The 15157-nt window shown below is 45.8% G+C and overlaps 1 protein-coding gene across 8 annotated transcripts in view; it reads left to right on the forward strand.

Annotated features, from left to right (window-relative positions):
- The window catches only part of LOC129829661 (zinc finger protein 385A-like), a 239581-nt gene that overhangs the window by 193058 nt on the left and 31366 nt on the right, over positions 1-15157 (forward strand). For all 8 annotated transcript variants that reach the window (XR_008755426.1, XR_008755427.1, XM_055891504.1 and 5 more), the window contains 2 exons: positions 5292-5475; positions 14499-14864. Coding sequence is in view for 6 of the 8 variants with exons in the window: in XM_055891504.1 (XP_055747479.1) it covers positions 5292-5475; positions 14499-14864 (550 nt within the window). In the remaining 2 variants the exon portion in view is untranslated. The remainder of the gene's footprint in view (positions 1-5291; positions 5476-14498; positions 14865-15157) is intronic.

A 15157-nucleotide genomic window follows, 5' to 3' on the forward strand; every position in this document is an offset into this window, starting at 1 on the left:
TAGATCCATAAATCTCCCTTCATTCCTACATGTACCTCATCTCAGGGCTCAAGCCTGTTTTCTGTTGCCTGGCAGCTCCTTAAGACCCTGAGAGGGTTAGGGATACAGGGGGAGATGCTATATACACTCGCAGGATAGGACAGTCTGTCAATGCCAATTACAGCCTTTTAGAGGTAACTACCATGCTGGCTGGTGCCCGGGCACACTGGGTACAGAACATACCTGATGCCCTGACCACAGGGGATAGTGCTATAACCATCCGGCCTAGCCTGACTCCCTCATCTGTTCGTGCTGTCTTACCAACTCCCATGTCATTGTCACATCAATGGACACAGCAGGGACTGGACATACCTGACGCCCTGACCAAAAGGCCAGTGCCAGCGCCATCCATACCACAGGAGCACCAGCCTGAGTCCCTCTTCTCCCGTCTCACCTCTCCCTGTCTGTCCCCAGCCATCCCAACAACTGAGCCACCCCCTGTGGTCCAGCTATCCAGCCAAAGCTGTCTCTCCCCTCCCCTCTCAGCCATCCCAACCACATAGCCATCCCTTCTGCTGTCCATCCAGCCATGTCCAAGCCACCATCCCTCCACCTCTCCAGCAAGGCACCCCTCTCCCCTCCCTCTCCTCTCCTCTCCTCACTCATCCTCTCCTTCCCTGCCAAGCTTATCTATCCCTGGCCTGAGCCCCTGGCCTGAGCCCCTGGCCTGAGTCCCTGGCCTGAGCTCCTAGTAAGCCGGGGATGAGGTGTGATGTGGTGTGTTGTGGTGTGGTGTGGTGTACTGTGCTGTGCTGTGCTATGCTGTGTTGTGGTGTGGTGTGGTGTGGTGTGCTGTGCTGTGCTATGCTGTGTTGTGCTGTGCTGTGGTGTGCTGTGTTGTGTTGTGCTGTGGTGTGCTGTGCTGTGTTGTGTTGTGCTATGCTGTGGTGTGCTGTGCTGTGTTGTGCTGTGCTGTGGTGTGCTGTGCTGTGGTGTGCTGTGCTGTGGTGTGGTGTGCTGTGTTGTGTTGTGCTGTGCTGTGGTGTGCTGTGTTGTGTTGTGCTGTGCTGTGGTGTGCTGTGGTGTGCTGTGTTGTGGTGTGTTGTGCTGTGCTGTGGTGTGCTGTGCTGTGGTGTGCTGTGCTGTGGTGTGGTGTGCTGTGTTGTGTTGTGCTGTGCTGTGTTGTGCTGTGTTGTGTTGTGCTGTGGTGTGCTGTGTTGTGTTGTGCTGTGCTGTGGTGTGCTGTGCTGTGGTGTGCTGTGCTGTGTTGTGCTGTGCTGTGGTGTGCTGTGCTGTGGTGTGCTGTGCTGTGTTGTGCTGTGCTGTGCTGTGTTGTGCTGTGTTGTGTTGTGCTGTGCTGTGGTGTGCTGTGTTGTGTTGTGCTGTGCTGTGGTGTGCTGTGCTGTGGTGTGCTGTGCTGTGGTGTGCTGTGTTGTGCTGTGGTGTGTTCTGGTGTGCTGTGCTGTGTTGTGCTGTGTTGTGTTGTGCTGTGCTGTGGTGTGCTGTGCTGTGGTGTGCTGTGTTGTGCTGTGCTGTGGTGTGCTGTGCTGTGGTGTGCTGTGTTGTGCTGTGCTGTGTTGTGCTGTGTTGTGCTGTGTTGTGGTGTGCTGTGCTGTGGTGTGCTGTGCTGTGGTGTGTTCTGGTGTGCTGTGCCTGTTGCAGTTGTCAGCAGCTCTCCAGCCCTGTATTTAAAAAGCGACACACAATAAGCCCCCTACTTAATAATAATCATCATCTTGATACAATAATTATTTGCCTGCCAATGTATACACACAGACACACACCATTCCAGAGGCTTTAGGCAGTCCATTTTCAGCCTGTTAGCTGTCAGATGATCTGTTTGAGATGGTCACAGAGGCGCACAGCAGAGGGACAATGAGGTTGTGTGTGTGAAGCACAGCACTGTTGCAGCAGCCGGTTATAATGAGGATGTAGACTATGTGTGACAGCTCTTACGGCTCCTATGGTTGCCAGTCTAGAAATATATCCCCTGGTGTCTTGAGGCCTAGCCAACCTAAAGGCAATCTGACCATCCCAATGACACACTGAGACAGACAGACAGACATCAACAACAAATCAACACTGAGCTGACACCGACAGACATACAGACAGACATCAACTAGACAATCAACACACTGAGCTGAGACAGACATACAGACAGACATCAACTAGACAATCAACACACTGAGCTGAGACAGACATACAGACAGACATCAACTAGACAATCAACACACTGAGCTGAGACATACAGACATCAACTAGACAATCAACACTGAGCTGAGACATACAGACATCAACTAGACAATCAACACTGAGCTGAGACATACAGACATCAACTAGACAATCAACACACTGAGCTGAGACAGACATACAGACAGACATCAACTAGACAATCAACACACTGAGCTGAGACAGACATACAGACAGACATCAACTCGACAATCAACACACTGAACTGAGACAGACAGACACATACATTACGAGTCAAAAGTTTGGACACACCTACTCTTCAAGTGTTTTTCTTTTTTAAATTATTTTCTACATTGTAGAATAATAGTGAAGGTATCAAAACTATGAAATAACACGTATGGAATCATGTAGTAACCAAAAAAGTGGTTACTACAGGACAGTGTGTGTTTGTGTGCATGCACGATGGCATCATCTCTGGCCCAGACATGCAGTTCAACCCCCTACTGCAGGCATGTCTCTCATCATGTCTGGTATAATGACATGACTGGAGCCTGCAGTCATGAAGGCTGGAGCTGGGTAGTCTCTGACTGTGGAGGAGTCAGAGGAGAAGAGGAACAAGGAGACTGAGGCCTAGATTAGGGCCAGTTGTAATGTGGTATTGGTAGGGAAAACAGACAGCCTCACAGTGTTTCCTGATCAGTGGTCAGATCACCTGTTACAGTATTCCTCTCCTCTCTATCCACTGTAAGCCTGTCTGCAGCCTGCCATCCCGTCTCCTATTCCTGGTGCAGATTGAATAGCATACCGGACACCGAAACTGTGTGTGTGTGTGCGCGTGTAAGGTCCATCGTTAAATGAAGACCAAGGTGCAGCGTGGTGGACATACATTTTCTTTAATTTTAAATGTTCCACCAAAACAATAAACATCTCAACGAACGTAAAGCTAGGAGTGCAACACATGCAACACAAAAAGACAAGATCCCACAACAGAAGGTGGGAAAAAGGGCTGCCTAAGTATGATCCCCAATCAGAGACAACGATAGACAGCTGCCTCTGATTGGGAACCATACTTGGCCATTAAAGAAATATAAACATAGATTTCCCACCCTAGTCACACCCTGACCTACCAAATAGAGAATTTAAAGGACCTCTAAGGTCAGGGCGTGACAGTGTGTGTATGTGTGTGTGTATGTGTGTGTGTGTGTGTGCGCGCCTTGGTGCGTTTGTGTATCCAGGTGTGCTATATTAGTGTGTCAATATTGTGTACTGTTTTCTACTCTGTCTGAGTCCATTGCCATAGTGTTATATTCACCTGTTGTTGTGATGACAGCTAAATTCACACACTCACTCACTCACTCACTCACTCACTCACTCACTCACTCACTCACTCTTTCTCATTTCTCATCTCTCTCTCTCTCTCTCTCTCTCTCTCTCTCTCTCTCTCTCTCTCTCTCTCTCTCTCTCTCTCTCTCACTCACTCACTCACTCACTCACTCACTCACTCACTCACTCACTCACTCACTCACTCACTCACTCACTCACTCACTCACTCACTCACTCACTCACTCACTCACTCACTCACTCACTCACTCTTTCTCATTGCCAAAGCAAGTGAGGTAGATAATATACAAAAGTGAAATAAACAATAAAAAATGAACATTAAACATTACACTCACAGAAGTTCCAAAAGTATAAAGACATTACAAATGTCATATTGTGTATATATACAGTGTTGTAACGATGTACAAATGGTTAAAGTACAAAAGGGAAAATAACAAGCATAAATATGGATTGTATTTACAATGGTGTTTGTTCTTCACTGGTTGACCTTTTCTTGTGGCAACAGGTCACAAATCTTGCTGCTGTGATGGCATACTGTGATATTTCACCCAGTAGATATGGGAGTTTATGGAAATCGGGTTTGTTTTCGAATTCTTTGTGGATCTTTGTAATCTGAGGGAAATATGTGTCTCTAATATGGTCATACATTGGGCAGGAGTTTAGGAATGCAGCTCAGTTTCCACCTCATTTTGTGGGCAGTGGTGCACATAGCCTGTCTTCTCTTGAGAGCCAGGTCTGCCTACTGCGGCCTTTCTCAATAGCAAGGCTATGCTCACTGTACATAGTCAAAGCTTTCCTTAAGTTTGGGTCAGTCACAGTAGTCAGGTATTCTGCCACGGTGTACTCTCTTTTTAGGGCCAAATAGCATTCTAGTTTGCTCTGTTTTTTTGTTAATTCTTTCCAATGTGTCAAGTAATTATCTTTTTGTTTTCTCATGATTTGGTTGGGTCTAATTGTGCTGCTGTCCTGGAGCTCTGTGTGATGTGTTTGTGTTTGTGAACAGAGCCCCAGGACCAGCTTGCTTAGGGGACTCTTCTCCAGGTTCATCTTTATGTAGGAGATTGCTTTGTTATGGAAGGTTTGGGAATCGCTTCCTTTTAGGTGGTTGATGTTTAGGCCAAGGTATGTATAGTTTTTATGTGTGCTCTAGGGCAATGGTGTCTAGATGGAATTTGTATATGTGGTCCAGGTGACTGGACCTTTTTTGGAACACCATTATTTTGGTCTTACTGAGATTTACTGTCAGGGCCCAGGTCTGGCAGAATCTGTGCAGAATATCTAGGTGCTGCTGTATGCCCTCCTTGGTTGGGGACAGTAGCACCAGATCATCAGCAAACAGTAGACATTTGACTTCAGATTCTAGTAGGGTGAGGCCGCGTGCTGCAGACTTTTCTAGTGCCCTCGCCAATTCGTTGATATATATATGTTGAAGAGGGTGGGGCTTAAGCTGCATCCCTGTCTCACCCCACGGCCCTGTGGGAAGAAATGTGTGTATTCTTTGCCTATTTTAACAGCACACTTGTTGTTTGTGTACATGGATTTTATAATGTCTCTCACTCACTCACTCAGTCACTCACTCACTCAGTCACTCACTCAGTCACTCACTCAGTCACTCAGTCACTCACTCAGTCACTCACTCAGTCACTCACTCAGTCACTCACTCAGTCACTCACTCAGTCACTCACTCAGTCACTCACTCAGTCACTCACTCAGTCACTCACTCACTCACTCACTCACTCACTCACTCACTCACTCTCTCTTTCTCTCCTCTCTCTCTCCAGAGCCAGGCAGAAGCCCACTACAAAGGCAACCGCCATGCACGGAGAGTCAAAGGCATCGAGACCTCCAAGAGTCGCCCCCAGGAGGGTGACAAGTCCGGCCGACCTGCTCCCCTCAACTCCTCTCCATCCCTCCCTGGTGAATCCCCTACCTCCGCCCCTGACATCAGCGACCCCTGTAACCCAGGTAATCATGGAGGAGAGAGACCTGCAATGCCTCCTAGCACTTACATGTAGGTGGAGGCTTTCTCCTTCTGGAACTTACTGGAGAAATACTAAAATAGGTAGGACTGGGTTCTGAACAGATAGTTCAGGGCTTCTGCTCTTTTCTATACCCTGTAGGGAACACAATATGGTCTATACTTGGCATGTAGTTTTCTCACTTATGGGTGGCACAAATTGTGATATGGGGGAGGGGAATGGGCAGAGTATATTTTTATTTATTTATTTATCCATTATTTTACCAGGTAAGTTGACTGAGAACACGTTCTCATTTGCAGCAACGACCTGGGGAATAGTTACAGGGGAGAGGAGGGGGATGAATGAGCCAATTGTAAACTGGGGATTATTAGGTGACCGTGATGGTTGAGGGCCAGATTGGGAATTTAGCCAGGACACCGGGGTTAACACCCCTACTCTTACGATAAGTGCCGTGGGATCTTTAATGACCTCAGAGAGTCAGGACACCCGTTTAACGTCCCATCCGAAAGACGGCACCTTACACAGAGCAGTGTCCCCAATCACTGCCCTGGGGTATTGGGATCTTTTGTTTAGACCAGAGGAAAGAGTGCCTCCTACTGGCCCTCCAACACCACATATGCAAATTAAATACGGAGTATTTACTTTTTTTTAAATGCAGTGTTTTTACGGACTGTAGCGTTTTGCAGACATTACTGTAGTATTTACTACAGTGTTTTTTTGCGCATAATACTGTAGTATTCACTGTAGTATTTTCTTCATGAACTGACCACTATGTGCTGAGGGAGATATGAATAGCTCTTCACAAATATAAAGGAATAACAATCCCATCGGTATTCAAGTATTTTGTTCTGGTCCTCTATGGCTCCTGTCTCTGTGTTTTATCTGACCTTGGTTAAAGGCCGTAGTCTGCTCCTCTCACATTCCCACCAGAGCAGCAGTGTCAGCACCACCGACTCAGGCCCAGATCTCTTCTGTCATTGCTGTCCCACTGACCCTGAAATGACAAATATGCCGGAGAGAAGCTGAGACTCACTAAGGACTTCGAAACAGGAGCTATATTTAGCTCTACATTCTTGCAGAACCTAGCTCCAAGTTTAAATGCTTTAGTAATACATTCCTTCCTTTCTCCCTTGACATAACCACTGATCTGACATGACACTAAATTGGTGAAAGCTGTGTTATGGAAACCCCTTGATTTCACCTATCATTTCAGATTAGGGATTCTTTGTAGGAAGGGAACAAGGAAGGAAGTATGGACTCATTTTGAGGAGTACAGTTTTGGAACAGGACCTTTGAACAGAGACGGCAGAGTAGCACAATCACCACGGAGACGCTGGAGTAGCACATCGTATCATGGAAAAGATTCCCTGCCAACAAGCAGGTTGATCTGGGGACAACAGCATGTGCTGTTGGACCTGAAATGATGCTCTTGAGTTCTCTGACTTCTTTGAAGGAATCTTCTGTACTAGTAATGCTTTGTGCCATCATAAGAACCAAAGGCTTCTAGAATGTCTGTCCTGTTTTAGTAGTCTGGTCACAAATATGTTTTTGCTTTCTTGCCAACTCCTATGTCATTCCGATCGTCATTGTCACGTGGAGTTGGCAAGACAGCACAAACAGATCTGGGACAAGGCTACCTATTTTAGAGGTTGACCTCAGAGAAACAGGTGACTTGTAAAACATAATGGCACCATGACTCAGCAGCTTTTCTTGGCCACTTCATTTCAGACCCCCTGGTGGTGTGTTTATAATTATGGGTTGTGTTTGACTGTGTATTAGAATGTGATTTGTTACACAGTCAAAATCAACTGTGGGGTCTGGGAGGACAGAAAGGGGAGAGGGTGCTAAATGACTGGTGAGACAGAGGGAGAGATGGAGTAGATGGAGGGAGAGAGAGAGGAATATGATGTGAGTGGAGCAGAATAAGACAGGTTACTGTAGCTGTCGGATGACACTTATTGGTAGGGAAAGATCACAGCTGATCTTGGTTTAATAGTTTCATTTAACTATCAGGTTTCAGGTAAGACCCAAATGCAGACTGTGTTGAAGTAACAATGTTTATTACAGCAACAGGGGCAGGAAAACGACAGGTCAAGGCAGGCAGGGGTCGATAATCTAGAGTAGTGGGGCAAAGGTTTAGGACGGCAGGCTCAGGGTCAGGTCAGGCAGAGTTGTGAGGCAGGCGGGCTCAGAGACAGGACAGGCAAGGGTCAGAACCAAGAGGGCGAGAAAAGTTAGACCGGGAAAAGCAGGAGCTGAGACAAAAACACTGGTTGACTTGACAAAAAAGACGAACCGGCAACAGACAAACAGAGGGGGGTGGGGACAATGGGGAGATGGGCGACACCTGGAGTGGGGTGGAGACAAGCACAAGGACAGGTGAAACAGATCAGGGCGTGACACTAATGTAATTTGGTGCTGTTGGTGTGACAGATTGGTTGTTAGAGACAGAGGGCACTGTGGAGGGTATGGCTGTTTCTCTCTCTCTCCTCTCTCTTTCTGCTTCAGTCTCTGCCCATCTCCTCTCCTCACCAACCGGAACTTTCCATTCCCTCACTGTCACTAGTCTCACTCCGTCTGTCTCTCCGTCCCTCCCTGGATCAAAAACACTTAGGAATGAAAGAACAATCTGGTCACGGTGGCATTTGAAAAGGTTATACTGAGTACCGAACACTGTTTACCAGACAGTTTCACCATGGGAACACAGAGCGGGTGTCATCAAACAAAGCTGAAAGAATAACTTAGACATTGATAAAGACAGAGACCATAAGACGTTATTCAGTGTTATAACTACTAACCTCAAGATTGTGTCTGGGTGCCTTTCTTCTCCCCACATGTTTTTAGATCTTTCTTGTGGCTTTGTCCCACCTACACCCGAGCACTAATACCATTTCCACACTACTGGGCCAAATGGAGCCGAGGCAAACTGAGCTGTACTGGGCTGGCCTGCCTATGCATTCCACCATAACTGCTGGAACCATATTTGAAATGACAATGTGAAAATAACATATCCGAGCCAGAACAGTACAGTGTCGGGGCGCCACAATAATGTAAAATGTTTATGGGGGCAGTCTGGCCGCCTCTCTGCTTCACAGGGTGATATGTAGCCTGCAGTCCTTAAGTCACACAGCGTGCTGCCTTCAGCCCAGTCCAGCTCACAGCCCAGTCCAGCTCACAGCCCAGTCCAGCCCCCAGCCCAGTCCAGCCCTCAGCCCAGTCCAGCCCTCAGCCCAGTCCAGCCCTCAGATCAGCTCACAGCCCAGTCCAGCCCTCAGCCCAGTCCAGCCCTCAGCCCAGTCCAGCTCACAGCCCAGCCCAGCCCAGCCCTCAGCCCAGTCCAGCCCTCAGCCCAGTCATACAGTATCAGAACTACTAACTGATAGTGAGGGACTTAACATGATGATGTGGCTGCTTTTCATCATCCTAACTATGTTTTCATATGAATTTTGTGTCTTTGACCCACCGCTGGAACCATAGAGTAATGCTGTGATGACGGAAGAACTGGACATTCTGAAGGGGTCTGATGGGTGTTTATTTATCTTTCTTGTGACTTGCTCTCCACTGACCCCAGAGCTCTAAAGGGAGTAGAGAACTGACCGAAGAGCTCTAAAGGGAGTAGAGAGCTGAACCCAGAGCTCTAAAGGGAGTAGAGAGCTGACCGAAGAGCTCTAAAGGGAGTAGAGAGCTGACCGAAGAGCTCTAAAGGGAGTAGAGAGCTGAACCCAGAGCTCTAAAGGGAGTAGAGAACTGACCGAAGAGCTCTAAAGGGAGTAGAGAGCTGAACCCAGAGCTCTAAAGGGAGTAGAGAGCTGAACCAGGAGCTCTAAAGGGGACTGGAGAGCTGATACCAGAGCTCTAAAATGAGTAGAGAGCTGAACCCAGAGCTCTAAAATGAGTAGAGAGCTGAACCCAGAGCTCTAATGGGAGTAGAGAGCTGAACCCAGAGCTCTAATGGGAGTAGAGAGCTGAACCCAGAGCTCTAAAGGGAGTAGAGAGCTGAACCCAGAGCTCTAAAGGGGACTGGAGAGCTGAACCCAGAACTCTGAAAGGGACTGGAGAGCTGAACCCAGAGCTCTAAAGGGGACTGGCGAGCTGAACCCAGAGCTCTAAAGGGGACTGGAGAGCTGAACCCAGAGCTCTAAAGGGGACTGGCGAGCTGAACCCAGAGCTCTAAAAGGGACTGGAGAGCTGAACCCAGAGCTCTAAAAGGGACTGGAGAGCTGAACCCAGAGCTCTAAAAGGGACTGGAGAGCTGAACCCAGAGCTCTAAAAGGGACTGGAGAGCTGAACCCAGAGCTCTAAAAGGGACTGGAGAGCTGAACCCAGCCAAGCTGTACTGATCTGGCCTAGTTATGCATTCACCATAGTTTCTAGAACTATGGGGTTGGCACAATAGTGTTTAACCTGTCTAGGATCAGCGTGGCGCTAGCGGCACACCCCCCCCCCCCCCCCCCACTGAAAAACCAGTGCCGCGAAATTCAAAAAAAATATTTTTTTTAAATATTTAACTTTCACACATTAAAGTCCAATACAGCTAATGAAAGACACAGATCTTGTGAATCCAGTCAACATTTCCGATTTTTAAAATGTTTTACAGGGAAGACACAATATGTAAAGATGTACATCTATTACCTAAAAACACATTAGCATAATCCACCATCTTTTATTTGTCCACCAACACCAGTAGCCATCACCAATTCGGCTAAACTAAGATATTTATAGCCCCTAACCAACAAAAAAACTCATTAGATGACAGTCTGATAACATATTTATGGTATGGGATAGGTTTTGTTAGAAAAAAGTGCATATTTCAGGTAGATGGCATAGTTTACAATTGCACCCACCATCACAAATGGACTAGAATAATTACAATGAGCAACGTGTTTACCTAACTACTAATCATCAAACATTTCGTACAAATACACAGCATACACGAATCGAAAGACACAGATCCTGTGAATACAGACAATATTTCAGATTTTCTAAGTGTCTTACAGCGAAAACACAATAAATCGTTATATTAGCTTAGCACATAGCAATTAGCAGCCCAGCATTGATTCTAGCCAAAGTGAGCGATAAAAGTCAACATCGCCAAAAGATATTAATTTCTTCACTAACCTTCTCAGAATTCTTCCGATGACACTCCTGTAACATCACATTACAACATGCATATACAGTTTGATCGAAAATGTTTATATTTAGCCACCAAAATCATGGTTAGACAATGTGAAATGTAGACAGGCTGGTCAGAAAATGTCCTTGCGCCACTTAGACAGTGATCTACTCTTATACATAAATACTCATAAACGTGACTAAAAAATATAGGGTGGACAGGGATTGATAGACAATTTAATTCTTAATACAATTGCGTTATTACATTTTTTAATTTATCCTTACTTTTCAATACAGTTTGCGCCAAGCGAAGCTACGTCAAAAAACATGGCGTCCTAAGCCACTAAAATGTTTCGACAGAAACACGATTTATCATAATAAAAATGTCCTACCTTGAGCTGTTCTTCCATCAGTATCTTGGGCAAAGGATCCTTTCTTGGGAGAAATCGTCTTTTGGTGGAAAGCTGTCCTCTTGCCATGTGGAAATGTCAACTGCGTTCGGGATGAACTGAAAAGCGTGCCCAACTTTTCACATCGTTGCAAAAATAAATGTCCCAAAATCGCACTAAACGGATATAAATTGCTATAAAACGCTTTAAATTAACTACCTTATGATGTTTTTAACTCCTATAACGAGTGAAAGGATGACCGGAGAAATATAACAGGCTAAACTAACGCTTGGAACAGGTGCGCGCCGGGGTCCTCTAGGCTCATGACGCAGCTCCCAAAGAATGACTAGCTTCAGGGTTTTTTGATTTGTAGGGCCTGTGAACGCGCAATCGACCCCGTTGGAATCGTCATCACGTAAAGGCATCCAGGGGAAGACGTAAGAAGTGTCCGTATAGTCATAGCAACGACAGTGCCCTTTTAAATGACTTCAGAAGAGTGGCCAACATTTCTCAAATCTGACTCCATGTCAGGGAAATTGCTGTAGAATGGGCTCTGTTCCACTTAGAGACAAAATTTCAACTCCTATAGAAACTATAGACTGTTTTCTATCCAATAATAATAATAATATGCATATTGTACGATCAAGGATTTTGTGGGAAGCCGTTTAAAAAATTAGCCACATTAGCATAAATAGTCTAAACAGCGCCCCCATCCCCAACAGGTTAACCTTTGTAGGACGCACATTCCGCTAGTGGAACCCCTCGACAACATTCCGCTGAAAAGGCACCGCAGGAAATTCAAAAATATTTTTGGGAAATATGTAACTTTCACACATTAGCAAGTCCAATACAGCAAATGAAAGATAAACATCTTGTTAATCTACCCATTGTGTCCGATTTAAAAAAATGCTTTACAGCGAAAACACAACATACAACAAACACATGTTAGATCACTGCCAAGTCCAAAAAACACACAGCCATTTTCCCAGCCAAAGATAGGTGTCACAAAAAGCAGAAATAGAGATAAAATGAATCATTAACCTTTGATGATCTTCATCAGATGACACTCATAGGACATCATGTCACACAATACATGTATGTTTTGTTCGATAATGTGCATATCTATATCCAAAATTCTCAGTTTACATTGGCGCCATGTTCAGAAATGCCTCCAAAATATCCGGAGAAATTGCAGAGAGCCACATCAAATAACAGAAAAACTCATCATAAACTTTGATGAAAGATACATGTTTTACATAGAATTAAAGATACACTTGTTCTTAATGCAACCGCTGTGTCAGATTTTAAAAAAACTTTACGGAAAAAGCAAACCATGCAATAATCTGAGATGGCGCTCAGATAGAAACAACATTTCTCCGCCATGTTGGAGTCAATAGAAATACGAAATTACATTAGAAATATTCCCTTACCTTTGATGTTCTTCATCAGAATGCACTCCCAGGAATCCTAGTTCCACAATAAATTGTTGTTTTGTTCGATAATGTCCATTATTTATGTCCTACTTTTGTTAGCAAGTTTAGTACACATATCCAAACGCTCGTGCAGGTCCAGGCGAACTTCGGACGAAAACTTCAAAGAGTTATTTTACAGGTCGAATAAACTTGTCAAACTAAGTATAGAATCAATCTTTAGAATGTTGTTATCATAAATATTCAATAACGTTCCAACCGGAGAATTCCTTTGTGTCTATAGAAGTAATGGAAGTCGATATCATGTGGAATGCGCTTGACCAGGACCTGGCTCTCTGCCAGACCACTGACTCAAACAGCTCCCATCCGGCTCAACATCACAGTAGAAGCTTCATTCAACGTTCTACAGACTGTTGACATCTAGTGGAAGCCGTAGGAAGTGCAAACAGATCCATATCCCACTGGGATTTCAATAGGTCGATGAGTTGAAAATCGACCAGCCTCAGAATTCCCACTTCCTGTTTGGATTCTTTCTCAGGATTTTGCCTGCCATATGAGTTCTGTTATACTCACAGACATCATTCAAACAGTTTTAGAAACTTCAGAGTGTTCTCCATCCAATAGTATGATATGATAATATGCATATATTAGCATCTGGGGCAGAGTAGGAGGCAGTTCACTCTGGGCACGCTATTCATCCAAAGTGAAAATGCCCCCCTTAAATACCACTCCTGCCTCCTCCGGTAACCACAATACCTGACCACACACAGCAGCCAGAGGAGAAGAGAGGGGTGGAGGGACACAGGCTCCCTGCCTACCCTGTTACCCCAACGCCTGACCATACACATGGGGTACCCTACCCCTAGAACCCTAACACGGCTGGGTGGAGGAGGGCTGGATGGGGCCCCCTTCCTCCCCTATAGCCTACCTAAAGGAACACCTGGATATACACTGAGGATACACCCTACCGCAACACACCCACTTGGTAACTGACGTGCGTGGTGGAGAGATCTGACAGAGGTGGGGGCGAGGAGTGTGTATGTACACGGCACACGCATGTTCTATGTGGTGTCATTTTCAGTGCGTGAAGGTAGAAGTTCAGCTTTGTGATCCCGCCCAGACAGGCAGAGATGCAGCATAAAGAGCAGCTGGGAGCTCCTCCAATGTAGAACGTCCTATTTGCCTGGGAAACCAGTGGAATTGAAAGCACTCAACAGCTTTATCATTTGATACATCGGGAAGAGACAACAGCTTTTTTATTTGGCCGTCTGAATCAAATACAATGCAGTTTATATGCAGAAAGTTGGTAGGCTACCTCTTCAGGGAGAGACCGACATGGATACAGTAACAGAACAATCATCCAATGATCAGGCTCCATACAGTCTGCGTCCGGATTGGCACCATATTCCTTATGTGCACTACTATTGACTATGGCAGAGCTCCGGTCAGAAGCAGTGCACTATGGGAAATGAGACCAGGGGGCGCTGGTCAACAGTAGTGCACTATACAATTAGCAGAGAAGTTACTATGACACTTCAAAAGAGAAAACATGTCTGTTGAAGTTACAGTGTTGTCCCCTGACATATATACTGTATATGCCATGTGTTCATACAGTATATCATTACATCCATGTTATTGGCTCTGTCCCTGGTTTCAGGCCTGCTTCCTCCAATCCCCATATATAATTGCTATAGTAACACTTCACAATGATAAGGTCATACTGAATACTAAAATACTTCCCCATAATGCCAGGCCAGTGTTTTGCTTTTGGAGTCCTTTACTTTAGTGAATTAAAATTAGCTTAAAATGGGGTTTGCGTGATCTCAGAACCAGCCAGTGTATTGTAGTTGAAGGGGCCTCTGGCTTGGCTTGGGTAAGGATGCGGTTGGTTACATGTGAAAATGAAACATTTTGACTTTGCTTCACCGCATACATACTTGAAAGGCATCATCAAAAGTCTATTGTAAACACTTCATTGTTTTAGTTATACGCTTTTACTCAGAAAAACAAGTCTGTTTAGATTTTCTGCCAACACTGCATTTCATTTGACATGATATTTTTACTCTTTCCCTTTCCAGATGAACCACGCCTCTCTCTGCCACCACTGTTAAACGGGGTGCCTCTCATGGCCCTGCCTGCGCCCCTACCCCCCCTGCCTCCCCTCTCCACCCCTCCTACCCCCGACTCCCCCCTTGCCCCCTCTGTGTATCCCATGCTGACCACTCCCACCCTCACCCCTTCTCCCCTTCTCCCCTCATCCTCTGACTCCCCCATGGGTTTCGACACCACCAACCCTGAGCAGAGTGGTGTTCTAGTGGTCCCTGTGACTCCCGGGGCCCCAGCCGGCCCAGAGACAGAGGAGGACAAGGCCAAGAAGCTCCTCTACTGCTCACTGTGCAAAGTGTCCGTCAACTCCCTCTCACAGCTGGAGGCTCACAACAAAGGTACATAGCTTAGTGTATGGGTGTATGGTATGGTGGCCCTCTCAGGTCACTAATCTAGGAGAGGACACTTAGTAGTCCTCTGAATAGTCAGTACTTAAAGCGCTGGTTCACTATTTTTGAACCAATTCTCAATTGTTTTATGTAAATGTCGTGTTATAGAAAGGTCCAGATACTTTTTTTGCAATTTCACTTGGTTTTGAGAAACATACCCCACCCGCCATAGACTTCCTCATTAATCGTTCTGCAGTATGGGGGCCATGGAAAACATGAACACAGGATCCAATAACACATAA

The sequence above is a fragment of the Salvelinus fontinalis genome, chromosome 31 (assembly GCF_029448725.1).
Source record: "Salvelinus fontinalis isolate EN_2023a chromosome 31, ASM2944872v1, whole genome shotgun sequence".
Lineage (NCBI taxonomy): Eukaryota > Metazoa > Chordata > Actinopteri > Salmoniformes > Salmonidae > Salvelinus > Salvelinus fontinalis.